General features: G+C 42.9%; 2 protein-coding genes and 1 long non-coding RNA gene across 3 annotated transcripts in view; 2 read left to right on the top strand and 1 right to left on the bottom strand.

Annotated features, from left to right (window-relative positions):
• Nucleotides 1-1934: 1934 nt before the first annotated feature.
• Nucleotides 1935-3956, top strand: hmx3a (H6 family homeobox 3a). Its single transcript, XM_068568346.1, has 2 exons — nt 1935-2370; nt 3291-3956. Exons 1-2 carry the CDS (start codon nt 2085-2087, stop codon nt 3911-3913), a joined length of 909 nt encoding a protein of 302 aa, XP_068424447.1. The 5' UTR covers nt 1935-2084; the 3' UTR covers nt 3914-3956.
• Nucleotides 3957-10372: 6416 nt separating this feature from the next.
• On the top strand, nt 10373-12291 carry hmx2 (H6 family homeobox 2). The gene is made up of 2 exons (XM_068568447.1): nt 10373-10646; nt 11368-12291. Exons 1-2 carry the CDS (start codon nt 10373-10375, stop codon nt 11916-11918), a joined length of 825 nt encoding a protein of 274 aa, XP_068424548.1. The 3' UTR covers nt 11919-12291.
• Nucleotides 12292-12926: 635 nt separating this feature from the next.
• LOC137780232 (uncharacterized) overlaps nt 12927-17790 on the bottom strand; it is an 84770-nt gene continuing 79906 nt past the window's right edge. Inside the window, exon 4 of the long non-coding RNA XR_011077122.1 lies at nt 12927-13187. This is a non-coding gene — a long non-coding RNA (uncharacterized lncRNA). The remainder of the gene's footprint in view (nt 13188-17790) is intronic.

Genomic DNA, 17790 nt, shown 5'->3' on the forward strand with positions numbered 1-17790 from the left:
TTACCTTTTCTCTGACACCCTCTATTATGGCTGCATGTCACATAATGAATGTCTTCGGGGAACAGATGATGATGGTGGTGATGATGATTCATAACTGAAATGAGTACATCTCCCTTCGTACACACATGTGATCAAACTGTTCAAAAGGACAAACGCTGTACTTAGAGGATGGCAGTCATGCCACTATCTGTCAGGTCTCACACAAACTTTTCTTGTGTCACTTTGGAGGAGAATGCATTAACTGAAATTAATTCCCTGTAGTCTTATTAAATGCCTACCTGCAACCCAAACCCCAACCTGAGTCTTTACCCTCACATGTTGTGGTCTGCCTTGTGGGGACCTGTATTGTGTCCCCATGATGTGAGTGTGATGATTATTTTTGTCCCCACAACATGATAAATAGAAGCACACAACACACACACACACACACACACACACACACATACACACACACACACACACACACACACACACACACACACACACACACACACACACACACACACACACACACACACAAACACACACACACACTCTCCACACTCTTGCATTTCCTCCTGTAGACCCACAGAGGGCGCTGTCTCCCCGTCCTTTTGCAACAGCGGCTTCCGACCAACGGACTGCTTTTTAACAAGTCAATTAATATCAATGAGTGAATATACATAGCACACTTACAAAGAGTGCAATCTGAGGGATGAATTAACCAAATCGATTAGGGAGGAATAAATGACTGTGCGACCCGCAGACATTGTGGAAGTGGCCCTTTCTGAAAATCAATGAATTAGAAATATGAATCTAATCGGCCCATTGGTGACACGAGTAGCTGCAGCCTGATCTCAGGCCTTTTTCATGTCGTGTCTGAGAAGCAGGGGAAAAGCAATTATTTGACTTCTGACATTGTGACTATAATATATCTTTAATATCGTTTTGGCAAGTTGGGATGAAAACTCTGCCCAAATAAAATAACGTTTTATTGAATAAAAAACATGATTGGGAGACTATTAAGTATACTGTTTTTTTGTTTATGAGTTTGTATGCAGAGGGAGGATAACTATTTAAAAGCTGTTGCTTCAACTTGTTCCTCTCACAATTTGCTTTTTTATTCAATGTAACCTTGTTTGAACTGACTAAAACATATTTAGCCATTCAATGTAAGCTTTAAACATATAGGCATGTGGCCTAAATTATTATTATTATGCATTCATCACAGTTACTTAAGTTTTGCTGAGCATATTAGTTAAACAATCTAATTCACTCAAATATATAAATACATAGTCGAGTTTTTAAAAAAATCACCAGACACCTGCAGCCTGAGTGAAAGTGGTTATGAACTGTATCAATAAATATAAACTAAAAACTAAAAAAACACTTATAATATAAGTATAAACTCGTGCAGCCGATCTGTCTGTTAGTGGCGTGTTGAGGCGCTTATCCCAAACCTTCCCTTTTGGCACTAACAGCCCTGTGTTCATTTGCTGCCTAATTGGACTGTATGACACCAATATCAGGCGCGCGCTCACAGCCTGCAGCCAGAGCGCACACAGAGGGGAGGACTCTCTCTCTCTCTCTCTCTCTCTCTCTCTCTCTCTCTCTCTCTCTCTCTCTCTCTCTCTCTCTCTCTCTCTCTCTCTCTCTCTCTCTCGCTCTCTCTCCTCCACCGTCGCTCCCGTAATCCCATTTGCCATTGTACATGCCCAATCGCCTATACTTTCCGCATTTAACTTGGATGACACTTTTATTTCATCATTAGCAACAGACGCCAGACTGACTGACACTGTGGACAGTTTCCGTTTTGACGAAAGAGCCCGGAATGAGACATCTCCATGTTTATACACGTTTTTACTTTTTTTGTATTGTTTTCACCGCTCAAACCTTTTATTTTATTTTGACTCCATCAGTCTAGAAGGACGCGTGTGTTGACGCGCTCTCCGGGTGTGAAATCGAAATCTCACCGAGAAGAGTAAAACAGGAACTCCTCGCAGCCAGTGTATCGACTGTCTGTAAGTCAGCGTTGTTGTTTTTTCCCCCCTCTTCTCTAATTCCTGCTTCCGTGGTCCCTCTGCGTTCAGACCACAACCACAGCGATGCCGGAGACAACGCAAGAGACGTGCGCTTCGGCCAAGGACTCTCCTTTCTTTATTAAGAACCTGCTGAACTGTGATAGCAAACCGTCCAAACCCAAGCCCGTTCTGGCTGCAACAAAGCTGGCTTTAGAGGGAGGATTTTCCCTCTCCCAGGTCGGGGACTTCAGCTTTCCACGCTTTGACCTGCCCGCACAGAGGTTCAGTCTACCGGCTCACTACTTGGAGCGCACCTCGGCGTGGTGGTACCCGTACGCGCTGAGCTCATCCCACCTCCACAGAACCGAAGGTAAGACCCACTGACCGAAAACAAGACCATTTATCATATTTAGATGCGCAGACAGACTCACTTATACGCCAGTCATTGTCAGATGTTTAGCCTTTGAATTCTAGTCAGATGTTGGAGTCTTTAGTCTACTTTATCATCAGAATAGACTGGTGAAACTTTTTTTCTTCTTCTTCTTCTAAATAATAATCACAACATTGTATTTTTCAGGTCCCCTGTGCGTTTTGTGACACATCATATTTAGTCATAAAGTACTCGATAAAAGGGGATTTATTTTTTGGGTGATGGGACATAAGAGGGTATCGTCTTTAACACACCACAGGGTGGATAACGATTTGACGCCTTGTCCTCTGTGGAGGCCTATTTTGTTATGCCACGACGCGGGATAATAGATCAATAAAGTGACACGCTGTGCATAAAATGAAGCAGACATCGTCAAATCATCGGATGAGGGTGACGATGCGCAGCGTGCTTTTGATTTGTCTATTGGCGCTCACTGTGCACATCTTACCCCAGAGGCTCGCTCGCTGACAGCGCTTTTTACCTGTGATTTATTTACGCGGGGTTTAAAACAAGCTGACATGAATCCCATTCATGCAAAGAAATACACGGGGATTTTTTTGAACGCGTTCAACTCGGAGACCTGAATATATTACAATTAAATTGAAGAAAAATGTAGGCATGGATATTTAGAATATTTTTGATAATTTGAATATATTTGAAGAAAGTGTTGTCAGTCATGTGTAGCTATAAAAATGTTTTACGGTTAAGTCACAAGCCAACTTTTTCTCTCGCTCTATTTATAGTTTAGTTTCCCCCCAAAGCCCGCAGGCTGCGCGGTAACAGCAGGCTGTAATAAAACCCAAACACACAGCACCGAGCCCCAGTGTTTATGACCACGTCTCCCTGTGTCCCCATTCCAGCGGTCGACAAACTAGGAGCCAGAGACTCCTCACCGACCTCGGGCACGGACAGAGACTCGCCGGACCTGGTTCTCAAATCCGAGCCCGACGTCAAAGACGACGACGAGGACGACGAGCACAACAACAGCAAAAGCGGCGACGAGATCATCCTGGAGGAGAGCGACGCGGAGGACGCCAAAAAGGACGACCTGGGGGAATGGAAGAAGAGGGACGACGACAAGAAGCCGTGCCGCAAGAAGAAGACGCGCACGGTGTTCTCCCGGAGCCAGGTGTTCCAGCTGGAGTCCACCTTCGACATGAAGCGGTACCTGAGCAGCTCGGAGCGCGCCGGCCTCGCCGCGTCGCTCCACCTGACGGAGACGCAGGTGAAGATCTGGTTCCAGAACAGGAGGAACAAGTGGAAGAGGCAGCTGGCCGCGGAGCTGGAGGCGGCCAACCTGAGTCACGCCGCGGCTCAGAGGATAGTGCGCGTGCCCATCCTCTACCACGAGAACTCGATCCCGGAGAGCGGGATCGCCGGTGCCAACGTGCCCGTGAGCCAGCCGCTGCTCACCTTCCCGCACCCGGGCGTCTACTACTCCCATCCCATCGTCACCTCCATGCCGCTGCTCAGACCGGTTTGAACTGGGCTGCAGTCTGGCGGCACAAGTTGGTGTACATTTTCAAAATCACCCGAAAAGTTAGAAAAAAAAACAAACAAGACTTCATATTTTTGTACAACTGACTGAATGAAGAGGAAAAAAAAGAAAAGAAAGAATGGACCTATTTTGGCAAATATATTGTGTCATTTTTCAAAAGGGTGCCGTTTACAACTAAAATACCATGTTTTATATTATTATAATTATTATTAATATTATTATCACAGGCCTATGTAATTATCACCTCAGGAGTCCACCTGCCTACACTGCTTTATGTGTTGTCTTTTATTTGTTTCCCGACAGTTTTTACACACGACTCAGCATTTTTTTCCCCCCACTCGTTTACAAGAAGTGGCGGCCTAAAGGCGCGGGCCTGCTCATCATCTGACAGAATTATTTGATTTCATTTACATTTCCAGAACTCATTACACGATGATGTGCAATACTCTGAGGGTGTGCTGTGAATGAATGCGCCCAGGACACGGGAAAACATGTTAGGTCATCGGTGGAATATTGATGGGGCTTTGTTGTAACTTTGCTTTTCAAAGCGCTTGACGGGGGACAATCAAAACACTGTCAGCTGTAAAATATCCATGTTATGTTGAGTTTTAGTGAGTCTCACTCTTGTTCCCTCTGAATGGACACAAGCACAAGTGTGAGCTCCCAATGTCTCTTTATCTACTGTGTTTTTGAACAGGAGCGGCAAAAAAAAAAAAAAAAAAAAGACTACACTGGTGTAAAAAATATGTAAATGTATATATTTAATGAGGCGCTGGGAGAAGAACTGCCACTTCTCCTCTGTACAGTAAAAACAACGTTTTGATATTGTATTGCTGAACCATGTTGTGAAATAAATGGAGAATATTCCTTACATTTTAGGTAAAGTTTGTATCACTTTTGTAGGTCTGGAGAATGTCAGTAATGTAAGAGGAATATGATCGACGAATAATATGTGTTGGGTCCAAGAGATGCAGAAACATATTTTAAAAGATGGAATTAATTTATGTTCTGATAAAAGATAATTCGATCCTCTACGTGGACGCGCTCGCACGCACACACACACACGCACACACACACACACACACACACACACACACACACACACACACGCACGCACACACAGCATTCTGTAATCGGTTTGGTTATGCACTTTAAAAACGTGTCTTGGTCAAATGTACAATTGCCACCATCTTGCCAACATGATGGGTAATGTATGAGGACATCACTCTGATCTGTCTTTTAACATTTATTTGTTCCCCCTCTCATGGATTTGTGTGTGCGTGTGTGTGTGTGTGTGTGTGTGTGTGTGTGTGTGTGTGTGTGTGTGTGTGTGTGTGTGTGTGTGTGTGTGTGTTGTATGTAAAGTATGAAATGGAAGGTTGTCGGGATCTAAGGCTCAAATGTTTAGCTCATTTTGGATTTGAAACTGTTAATTTGTGTAGTTAATATTTTTTTAAATATTCATTTATATTTTATTTAAGCACATTTATTCACTTTTTAACGACATTTATATTTAACAACTTTATGAGAATACTTCTCATACATACATATAAAAAACCTATATATATATATATATATATATATATATATATATATATATATATATATATATATATATATATATATATATATACACACACACATACATATATACATGCATGCTGCTTACTTTTATTTGTTTTATATCTAAACAACAATAAGAGTATCTCCACGGTTAAAGCCAGCGATTGATCTTTAGCCTAAATTTAAACAAAGTTTTCTAAAACAAATGAATAAATAAAGAGACAGATCAATAATTCAACGCTACTTTGTAACACATGCGACCACAGGTGTCACTGGACACTTGATGCAACTATCTCAAAGAAGACATGCGTGCCTTTGTAAGTTAAATACACAATACAGTTAAATGTATACACAGCTATACTCATAATAAGAATAGTGCATGTTTTCATACTTAACTTATTACATTTTTCTTGAACAAGGAAGCAACACATCAGAGTGTGGAGGGTTGGGTCAACTTGATAATTCGTGATCTGAAACAATCAATGGAAATACATACAAGTGCACTGGACAATTGCTCTTGCTTTTTAACCTTAAAATGTTTTTTTTTTCAGAATGACATTTCTCCTTTTGACAGAATCCAGATTCGACACAATTTAATACATCATTATATATCATAATTGTTGCATGTATTTTCTTAAAATCATTTTTTTCTTTCTATTTTCTTTTACAAAACTCGATTCCTTGTGCTATAGGACGCCAATCCAAGAGGAGGAGGAAGAGATTGACCACTTCTCCCTTGAGTTGCACAATAAATGACAATGATAAAATAATCAATAGAAATAACAAATAATCCCCAGGTTGGAATGTTTTATTGAAATAAAGTGTGTTACACGTCTTAATACTTTTGAATCTGAGTCCAGCTCCACTCATGCCGGTGCCAGAGTCCAGGTGGACAGCCAACAACAGTTTCCTTCTCTCGTGCGCAGGTATTGACCATTTACTTACAGTTTTAATCTGCCTGCATAAATACATCTTATTACAGCACTTGGATTTCCCAAACATGAGAAATACTACCTTGAAGAAAACAGGATTTCAAGTTTAACAGATTATGAGGCACGTGAATTTCTCAGAACAACCTTTCACACAAAGGTCATTTCCTGTTTTCATCTGTGGGCTAATACAGTTATTGGAAATGAATCAGTCAGCTATAAACTGATATGATGATGACCTCATCAAGAGACAAAGGGTTCATTCAAATATCGTCAGATCACCCAAAGTATTGATGTATATACCTACCGCGCGCACTCAACACGGCACCATTACCGCAAATTAATAGATTGCTCTGGCATTATTCCTCTGGCACATATCGATCCGGAAACGTCTGCATCATATCGCGTCAAGTAAGAGCAACGTTCACGCGCCGCTTCGGCTTCATGCTTATGACCTTGATTTGCGCGCATAAATTGAAAAAATTACCGCTCGATAATTTCCATTTGTGCGACATCTGCATGTAAAGGAGTGAAGGGAGCAGATCAGATAAAGCACATGCGCAGCAGCGGGAGTGGGGAGGGGGGGGGGGTGGAAGCAAACGGACGTGACCGGAGACTGCGGTCAGTGGATTGCATTTAAACGGAGAGCTTGAATGGGTCATTTTTTTTATTAAGCCCTTGTATCAGTTTGGAAACACACAAGTAGCCCAACGACGTTGCGTCACGGTCGGCTCTTCTGTGGCCACTCGCATCTGCTCACGTGTGTGTGTGTGTGTGTGTGTGTGTGTGTGTGTGTGTGTGTGTGTGTGTGTGAGTGTGTGTGTGTGTGTGTGTGTGTGTGTGTGTGTGAGTGTTGGACTATAAAAGTTAGTTGTCGTTGGATTTAATGGCTGCACAGATTAAAGCATGCATTTATTTAGAGAGCCGACATTGGCTCTGTCGTGGCAGAAGCACCGGACTGTGGCTGGCAGTGGTCCATGAAGAGTTAGGACAGGGTTCCCTAAGAAAGAAAGAAAGAAACAAAGAAAGCGAATCTGTTGTATTTAAATTGAAGCATTAAGAGATTTCTATTGGATGAACTTAATCATCAAGAATAACGTTTTCTTAACATCAAGCCAGTGGAGCCACAGACATCCTGCTTGATGACTCGCTCCGGTAAATTGGGCCAAAAAGTGAACGAGCGAAGAGAAAAGTTCACCTCTCGACTTGGTCCATCTGCTCCAGACACAAACTGCTGCATTTCCGCAACCCAAGCGGAAGTGATCGGACGCGTCAAAGCTCGTGTGTTTGAACAACTCTTTTGACACTTCCTGGAGAGGAACTCTTGTTTTAAACCCATCCCGTTTTGCTTTGCTGATTGAATGCGAGCATCAGATTTTCATCAAAGTTCTATTAAGTGAAACATAGGTTGCGGGGCACCGTCTGATTGGAACAGTTTAAATTTTAATTGTGTTTTTAATTTGACATATAGTTGCTGTGAAGAATGACACTGAAACGCCGAGGGGCGGTCGATTTTCTTAATTTCTCCCCGAGGAATTGATGAGTCTATCAGGGCAGTAGATTGGAAAGCCATTAAAACTCAATGGTTAGGTTGTTAATTGGAACTTGATGGATAGGAGCCCGTGGATAGGCTGTACTGATCCAATCTTCCTGACTTTGTGTTTTCCAATAAATTACCCAGTTCATTTCCACACTCAGATTACATAAATTGTACACCTCCAGGGCTCAGGCGCTCTGCTTGCGTTTACATCTCTCTCTCTCTCTCTCTCTCTCTCTCTCTCTCTCTCGCATGCGCAAACGCCTCCTGAAAAAAGAGCAGGCCTCGCTTTCTTGAATGAAAATCGAAACGTAATCAACGTTTGTACTTAGAAAATTTATTGATATCATTTTCTCTGGTAATTTCCTTATTCTTGAGTCGGACACGTCATACATCATAATACACACGTGTAGCGGGTCTTTGTTTAATATTTATCGAAGCTTGATTCCCAGATCAAAGCGCCTCATAACTTCATCTGTCTCTCTCGTACCTTTCTTTCCTGCTAAAGATCTTGTTCCGTTATTGCAGCCGGGCGGCCATACAACCACCTATCACTGTGACGGGGCCCGCTCCTTTCTGTTGGAGGCCTCGGAGAAACGCAGGAACACGAGTATAAGAGGTGAACATTTCCATATAACACCCTGCTCGGCCTGTAACACAACAGCAGCCCGTGATGTCCACTATCTATATGATGAACTAATCTCACTTTGCAAAAGTCGTCTGAAAGTGCTGAAGGCGGCTCCAGCTGACAAAGGTCTTTGTTTGAAAAGAGCGGCATATAAAATAAACCCATTTAACTGTCATTGCAGATTTCACGCCTTATGTGTAACCGCCATAAATCCAGCATCCGCCCTGACTGCCCTCATATATTTGCCCCCCTTCAGTAAAGCCTCCCCTGCGAAAGCGTTTTGTTAAGATCGTTTAGCAGCTGCTGGCCCCGCTGCCATTGACGATATTTACGCGTGGATCCAGATGCTTCTGTCTGGCTCTTTAGTGGTGGTGATGACGATGATGATGATGCCGGCAGGATCTGCTGTGAACATTATCATCGCCATGGCCATCATCAGCGGGCCATAGTAGTCGTCTTCTCCATGTTCCAGCCAGCCTTTAACACCATAATGCCGGTTGTGTGGCTACCGGGAAGGGCGCTGACATGATGATTAAAGCTGACCATTTGTAATGTGTCTGGGGCTCCCTTACAAAGCAGTAAAAGAAGGATAATGTGCCCCGAACCGCCAGCTCAAGCCCCGCAGCTGTCCCGCAGCCAGACACAACCAGAGAGAGAGAGAGAGAGAGAGAGAGAGAGAGAGAGAGAGAGAGAGAGAGAGAGAGAGAGAGAGAGAGAGAGAAATAGAGCATGGGTGGTGGGAAGCGCCCCCCCCCCCTACACCTCTCTACCCCCAACGCCCACACACACACACACACACACACACACGCGCGCGCGCGCACTCAGCCCCCACCACCTCCAATCAATTAGTCAATCAATTAGCCGGCCTCTACTCCACGCGCGGTCATCACGAGGCAGATTAGCTCAGTAATGATCAAATTAATTCTTAATCGCTGATAATGGACGCGGAATGAGTTTATTATTTTCAGGAAAAATGAGTTGGGCCTTTGTATTAGTTAAGTCTGCGTTCGTGTTACCATAACCCCGGACAATTTAGCTGCAAAAACAAAACAAAAACAAAAGCATGAGGTCATCCTCAGTTGACTGGGACGTTTCCTGGTTTTTATAAATTCCAGTACCGGATACAAATACAAAGAAAATCCCATGAATGTAAATGAGGCATATTCAAAACAGACCCAGATATCGCACAAAATGTACAAATTTTCACAAATGTCAATTAATTTTCTTAAGATATGACAATTCAGTGCAAAGTGTATGTACACATATCTTAAAAAAATAGTATCCACGTTTTAACACTCAAAAAAAAAAAAAAAAAGCTCGAGACAACACATCCAGCATGTGTTTCACTAAACAGTGCAGCTGGATGTAGAGATGAGCTCTGCTGGTCCCCTCCGACTCTCCTGCTCTCCTCATCCCGTCTCAAAACCTTGACAGGAGTTTGAAATGTCCGGGCTTCTGTTGGAGGCAGCGATTGGCCCAGGAGGAGCTTACCTACATGCAAATGAAGCCACGCAACCTTGCTGCCTCTGATCCAGAGCGTGAGGAGGAGGACCAGGAATACACTCATGTTCCCCGAGCTCTAGAAAAAACACCTCCAATGTTAAAACTCCACAATTAAACCAGCAAGAAGGGGGGACAACACACACACACACACACACACACACAAAAACAAACAGAAGAAGAAGAAGAAGACAAAACGCCGCTTTCGTAATTTCCACGCACCAATCGTGCGGAAACCAATAACGGACGATACTTCAGGCGATACTTCATACTGTTATGAAGCGAGAATGAGTAGCGCAGAAGACAGCGGGAGCAAGTGCTCGTCGGGCCCGATTTCCAGCTTCACCATCCAGTCTATTCTCGGCACGCCGTCCGATCCTCCGCGCGCCGTGAACAAGGAGGTGGTGAAGGGGCCGCCGCCGCCGCCGCCGCGGAGGCGCTCGCTGTCGGTGTCCTCCGAGGAGGAGTGCAGCGGCGGGGAGGACTCGGCGGACTGCTTCTGCTCCGACACGGGTCACAGCGAGCCGTGCAGCCAGCACCGAGCCCACAACTTCTGCATAGGTGAGCACCTGTTTCATTATTACCCTCATTATTATTATTACTAATGGTACTGAAAAGAGGTAGTAAAAATAGGTAGTGTTAGGCGATAATGAAATGTGTGTTATTGGATATATTTAGAGGTATTGTATTATTGGTTTACTATATTAAATGGTATGATTGTAGGCCTAATTTGTGCCTCTTTTTTTAATTGATTTTTTTTTTTTTTTTTAAATGAACAGGCCTCCCGTTTTCTGTTTTTGTTTGCACTTCAGCTCACATTTCATTAGCCCGTGTCTGTGACTGCCACCCTCGTGCAGCTCATACACGTCCACTTGTTCGTTGCAGACTATCGTTGCAGCAGCGGAAGAGTGGAAGGTCGAATAATTAGCCCTCAGTCTTTTTTTTTGTTGTTGTTCATTCCGAATTTAATTGAGCCTGCTAATTGATGAAACATGTTTCTAAAATGGCTGCACTACACGTCGTCAATTGAGCGTTAAATAGAGCAGGGTTTGTTTTTTTATTAATAGCTGACATGTACACCGAGCGTACTCATGCTGGATTGTTTATTTAAAAAGTCACCGGCTTCAGCAGTCGATTTAAAAAGTCAGAGTTCACACTTTACGAACTCTCAAACTGAGTATGGGGGGGGGGGGTGTCAGTCGCCTGTTAAAAAAAAACAACTTACAACACAGATATATTTGGCGGCTATTTGATATTCACCATCTCCTTCTCGCGCGCGTAGGTCCCGGTAAAGGACTTCTCTCTGGGAATGTCGCGCTCGCGCGGCGGCCGCACCTGCCTCAACCTCTGCTGCAGGATTACAAGGAGGAGCAGGAGAGACCGTGCCACCAGATGTCCCCTCTGTCGGAGGAGAGACACTCAGACGGAGCGGACAAGCAGGGCAACAACTCGGCCAAGAAGAAGACGCGCACGGTTTTCTCCCGGAGCCAGGTGTACCAGCTGGAGTCCACCTTCGACATGAAGCGGTACCTGAGCAGCTCGGAGCGGGCCTGCTTAGCCTCCAGCCTGCAGCTGACTGAGACTCAGGTCAAGACGTGGTTTCAGAACCGGAGGAACAAATGGAAACGGCAGCTATCGGCTGAACTGGAGGCGGCCAACATGGCCCACGCCTCCGCACAGACATTAGTAGGGATGCCGCTGGTTTTCAGAGATAACTCCTTACTGCGTGTTCCGGTTCCCCGGTCCATCGCCTTTCCGACGCCCCTTTATTACCCGGGGAGCAGCCTGTCAGCGTTACCTTTATACAACCTGTATAACAAGATTGAGTACTGATGGACTCTGCTGTATGTTTACCAATGCAGTCCACGTAAAGACGCATTACAAAACAATACAACATTCTTATAAGTGTCCCCACATAACCCCTGTATATTAATTGTATCACTTTATGTGTCGAGGAAATTGTTATTATGCAGCAACTGTATGTCTCCCATAAGCAACCAGCTTAATTGTATAAAATACACCATGTGTATAATTAATTACAATCATTTTTTGTACTTTTATTTACTTTTCCTCCTTGGACTGATACAATTATGGAGTCTACCATTCATATCCCATTCAAGAAATAATGGATTCTACAAACAGTGCTTTTACAGTGTTTATATTCATAATTGGTTTGCCACATATATTGCAAAGCAGCGGCACCATTTTATTTCACCTGACAGGAAAAACATTAGTATTCAATTTAAGGAAAAATATCATTGTTTCTATTGTAATTTAGACCTTCAATAATAACATTATCATTCAATAAATTTTCTATTTCAGTGAAAGTTGGGCTTGATTGCTTTTATTTTATGTACTGTTTTTGTGTTGTTACATTTGTAAACTCAACTATTGACACAATTATACTTTGACACAGAAGAAAAAAACTTAAAACAATTATAATCAAGACTGTTTAATTTAGCTGAAGTCACAATGTGATCACAATACTTTCTATTGTAATAAATAATGTTAAAGGCTCATCATATAGCTGCAATAATTAACACCCGGAGGGTTTAGTAAGAAGTGTTTTAAACTAAAAACACCTGTGCTTTAGCAATTCATGAAATGAGAACAGGGGGCGGGGGTGGACGTCAGTTAACATATACAACATTAATGTACACTGCTATTGGCTCACTTAAGTCTCCTATACCTTGTATTACATCAAATATTACATTGTAAACTTCTTGACAGGTGCATTTTAATTGCATCTTGTGTGCAGGGATGCAGTGTGAAATGTAATGCATTCATCTTCTTCTGCACTGTAGTGTATCACTATGGCGTCCATATTTGTTTGATTCATGAGCAAATATAGCCTACAAACCCTAAAAAAATATATATATCAAGCCGGGTCTAGAACTGCAGAACATGATGCAAATAATTTGAAGCTATTTCAGATTCAGTCTAAATCTAAAAACAATGCAAGCAACGACAACACTCTGCTGCAAAATTGAAAAGGTGGATGACTTGAGCAAGAGAGAAGATGCACACCATCACAAGCCCATCCTCTGGGATAGATCTTCTCTTATTTGAAGTCTGCCCCGTCTGTGGCTCTCGAGCATTCGGCTTTGAAAGGGGAAGCATAATAAAGAGGCATATTGTCAAAGTTAATCGAAGCTGATCACTTTCCTCCATCTGCACAGTGAATAAGCCGTTACCCATTGAGTACACATGCATTATGTCTTGTTAAGGCAGAGGCTAGTTTAGCTTTACAAGAGGTCCAGCTCATATTGTTAAAGTTCAATTCACGGTCTTATAACAATCCAACACATGCAAATAAACACAAGCCTGAAGAGAATCCCTCACACTTACTCACTCCCACGAACACAAATGCCCCGTGGTTGATGGTTAGCGATATAACTGTATCATTTGCCAGCTTTTCTTGGGTGTCACATAATATACAAGGGACCCCCACCCACCCACACCACCATCGCCACCCAGCCAACCCCTTCCACCCATCCCACCAATCTCTCACAGCGTGCTATTAGCTAGCAGAATCATGACTAGCTAGGCTCTGCTGCCCTGCAGATTATGCCTGACCCAATTTCTGCAACAGCCGCCCTGTGTTTCTGGGAAAATGGATAGCGTTAGACAACAGCAGTGATTTATGGGTAACTCCAGCACCAGCGAAGAGGTGAGGCGCAGGGGGATGAATTTGTGACAGATAGGAGAGGGAGAGAAAAGAGAGATAGAGAGAGGGATGGGGGGGCCCGTAACGCTTATGAAAAGGAGCAATAGCTTTGGTTGAATGAAGCTGTTTATTAGTTTCCAAGTGGTCATTATGTCATCAGGTGTGACGGCAACGCGCCGCTCTTTTGGATGGATGTTTGCACCCCACTGACTTGTGGGAAATCTGCATGACCTGTCACCTGAGGTTGTCTGATTTACACGACAGGGAGAGAGAGATGTGTGGAGATGCGGTGACGAGCAAAGGAGAGAATAAGTGAAGGAGAGCAATGGGCGGGGGGGGGGGGGGGGGGGGGTGGCGGCGTGGGGTTCAATGTAACTATGTATCACTGCAATGGCAGGTGTGAATTACAAATTTTAATAGCAGGGCAATGAAAATGATTTGAAGTGGTTTAAACTGCAAAGAGACAGCGACTGGCATGGTGATGAAGATTTGTTGAGATGATGTGTTGTGCCTTAGGATTCATCAAACCTGCCTGGTAAGGTGAAAAGCAAGTGTAATTCACTCTGTGGTATAATTTATGATGGGAGTAATGGAAACTGTGGGCTACACACAGTGTGGCGAGGGAGAGGCAAAGACAGAGAGCACTGGGCAAATTGATTCTCTCTTTTAGAGCATATTTACAGGATCATAATGAATTATACTAAAACCCCCGGATATCATCTTTTACATCTTGAGATAAAATGATGTAGATCAAAACTAACTTAATAGAGATCCCATTAAATTTAAACAGGCTGCAACAACATTACTTTACTTTGTTATTTATAATGTTCTCTTATAATATTTGAAGACGCCCCCCCCCCCCCCCCCCTTCATTTATTTGGATGACGGCTTTTCAACTACCTAACATATTTACAGCCATCTGATTCAAAGAGGGTGTGTGTGGCTTCATATTAGAGTGGAAGGTTATGAAGTATAACACCACGAGCAGATGCAGAGCCTCGTGTCTGCCTCAAGACAAGAGTTTTAAAAGCGATCGCAATACATTAAGCCAGACAACTCTCAAGACCTGTTTGCTCCCTAAATGAATTTGAGGGGAGCGTAACAAGATTTTTGAGGCAGGCCCTGTCATCCGCTGGCTTTAACCAGCTTCTGTATTTATGGGTTAATGGTTAAAAAGGAGAGCTTGGACCAGAAGTGATTTTTCATGATTCTGTTTTATATCAACTGGAAATGAAGGAGCTGAAGGGAAATTGTGTTTGTCCCCCTCTCCTCTCCTCCCTCCCCAGCCCCTCACCCCTTCTCCTTATGCTGCTGAACTAAAGCAGACACGTGGATAAAGTATATGAAGTAAAAATGTGGTAAAATCATAGATTGGGAATTATTTGGTTATACTTAAACAAACATGGATGTACCGAGTTACTATAACATTTTATTCTTAAAATCAATTTGCTTAACCGTGTCATATTTTGAGATGTTTGAAACTAAAAGTCAAATCCGATTTGAACCCTCCAGGAACAATGTTAACCAAAAATCTGCATTAGGGCTTTAATGTCAACATTTTGCCCCATTGTTAAATTACCAACCATTTCTTGAACTGCCTGTTTTGAAGTGCCATTCCAATATGCATCAAACTATTACAGGCTACAGTATGTGGAGAGAACTCGGGCTATTACGCCAGAGATAAGTCCATTAGCATTACCTTTGACGCAATAATGGATGTGAGATACAATTCTCTGCTCTCCATTTTGTATTTGTAAGGATAATAGGGGAATTATCTTGAAGTCCTTATGCTACACACTCAAGAGTGAGACCACACTGAGGACAGCGAGCACTGCAACAGTTGTTTTCACATCCTCCCCTCTCCTCCCTCCCTCAGCCCTTCACTCGGCTTCAAGACCCTCTCAGAGAGAGCCAGGGGAAGATAAAGCATGTCATTATTCTATTAAAGACCTACAATTTTTGTAATGGGACTTGCAGCGGTCGGCAGAAGTGCAGGCAGCTTCTTCAATATCCTGGACATTATTTGCTCGTTTAGTTAAATGATGTTTCTAATTCCCTCATAATTACTTGTAATGAGGCTGTCTCCCTCGTTTTGATGCGGCAACATCTTAATACAGCCTGGCATTCTTTTTTAGGGGTAATTACCTCTCATGAGGCCGGGCAGCAAGGCTGGGGTTTGTTGTGCGCTGCACACGTGGCAAATTGGCTTGTTTCCTGCCATCTTGTCTTCCTGCAAATTGGTAAATTAAGTTTCTCGGCTGGAGCATTAGAACTGTTAAGTTTGCTTTCTCGGCTCCTTCAAATTATTGGCTTCACTGACAGAGAGATGACTGTATATTCTGCGTTTGGTCTGATTCACTTTGTAGATTGTTTATTTACAGAGTGTGCAGCGGATGTTAGTGGAGCTAAATGTTGGAGCAATAATAAAAAATAATTTAAAAAAAAAATGTCAAAGAATCAGTTTCACAATATTTGTATTGTATATGTGTTACAGATCACAGAGCAACAAAAACATGAATTCATAAAGCGACTGCTTGATTCGGAAATACTAATTCTCATTTATATTATAGTTAACTTGAAAAGACAAGTGTCATTTCGAGACAAAATCATTTTGCAAAGAACTGAGCGCTTAGTACATTAGGTCCATTTACTGTAGCGCGACCAGACAACAATAGTGCCATAAAATACACCTGCAATTTCACTGTGTCAACAAAGTCAGTGGAGCAGTTGCATCATTTTCATTCGAGAGGGAGACTAGCAAGTTGTTTTCATAATTGTAGGTGTGAATAACAAACAACTATTTAATATGTAAAAGTTAAAATTGAGAGATTGAAAAAAAAAACACAGATATAATGTTTATTCAACCGTGGAATGGATTTCCCCTTTCCTGTTTCCCTTCTGCCAGCAGAGCTGTCTGTTGTGTTCCTGAAATGATCCAGCTGCCGTAGTCAAACCGCAGCCGTCGCTGGGTTGGGTAAGGGGTTTTTATTTCTAAGTGCTGATGTGTCGCAGACAGTTTGGCTCTACAAGGGCCTGTTATGCGCCGATTAAAGAGAGGGAAGGAGTGCTCCCGCAGGACGGCCTTGTACATTTACCCTGACCACAAAAAGGTCTAACGTTTACGCCCTGGTGCTGACATGACCTTCAAACAAGGTCCCTCTGCTGCCTGGGTGGATACTGGAACTGTCTGGAGGAGACCTGCAGTGAAACTACCAGACAGACAGGAAGAAATCATATCTTTTATATCAGGAATTACCTGTCTGCCATATCCTGTGTAGTTAGAAGATATGGCTTTTATTGGGAAGTACAGGAAAGGATAGTTATTTTTCACACTTATATGACAAAATGTGATTGTGATTTTCCAAAAGCTTTTGTCAGTCTCACTGAATGTTGGAACATGATATAAGAAGCATCTTTTCTCCATTAAAACCGCCTACATTGAACAAACTGACAAAAACAAAGGGCCACTAAATAATTCAGTTCCAAGTCACCAATCATCTATTGGTGGGAGACAAACATATCACTTGCTATTGTTTTTATTAATGAGAGCGCAGACAGATTCACAAGTGATCCCCTTGTCTTTGCTGGAGCAGGGATCTGTTTGTTATGAGATTTGATATTGAGTTCTCCTTAATATGAAGAGTTGGGATCTCTTTGTAACTACCAAGTGGTCTCTTTCAGCTGCGGGGCTCTGGTGTATAGAGAGATGATCTGTCACTTCAGTCTGAGACTGACTGCTGACCACATAGCCTGCAGCACAGCAGCAGGGAGCACAATGAAAGCAGCACACTATCACCTGACAGCTAATTAGGGATCACTCCCCTGGAAGGGAATACATTCTCTTTGAGGGAATGAGAGAAAGAAAGCAAGAGGTCGCTGAAATCCGTGTGATGTGTCTGTCAAAGCCACAAGCCACCGGTGCTTTCTACAAGCAATTCTTTGATAAGTTCGGTCATCGTTGTGGTAAATTGAAATTGGTGGTAAAGTCAAACAACCCCAACATTGGTTTAAATATAAAGTCTTTGTATTTTCTCTCTT

This window comes from Clinocottus analis, unplaced genomic scaffold (assembly GCF_023055335.1).
Source record: "Clinocottus analis isolate CAN_PGR_092001 unplaced genomic scaffold, fCliAna1.0.p SCAF_8, whole genome shotgun sequence".
In the NCBI taxonomy this organism is placed as follows: domain Eukaryota; kingdom Metazoa; phylum Chordata; class Actinopteri; order Perciformes; family Cottidae; genus Clinocottus; species Clinocottus analis.

Bases quoted from the DNA above. Each gene is read 5' to 3' on its own strand.
- hmx3a (XM_068568346.1), top strand. From the start codon at position 2,085: ATGCCGGAGACAACGCAAGAGACGTGCGCTTCGGCCAAGGACTCTCCT. The intron at 2,371-3,290 runs GTAAGACCCACT...TCCCCATTCCAG, and splicing joins CCACCTCCACAGAACCGAAG to CGGTCGACAAACTAGGAGCC.
- hmx2 (XM_068568447.1), top strand. From the start codon at position 10,373: ATGAGTAGCGCAGAAGACAGCGGGAGCAAGTGCTCGTCGGGCCCGATT. The intron at 10,647-11,367 runs GTGAGCACCTGT...TCGCGCGCGTAG, and splicing joins AGCCCACAACTTCTGCATAG to GTCCCGGTAAAGGACTTCTC.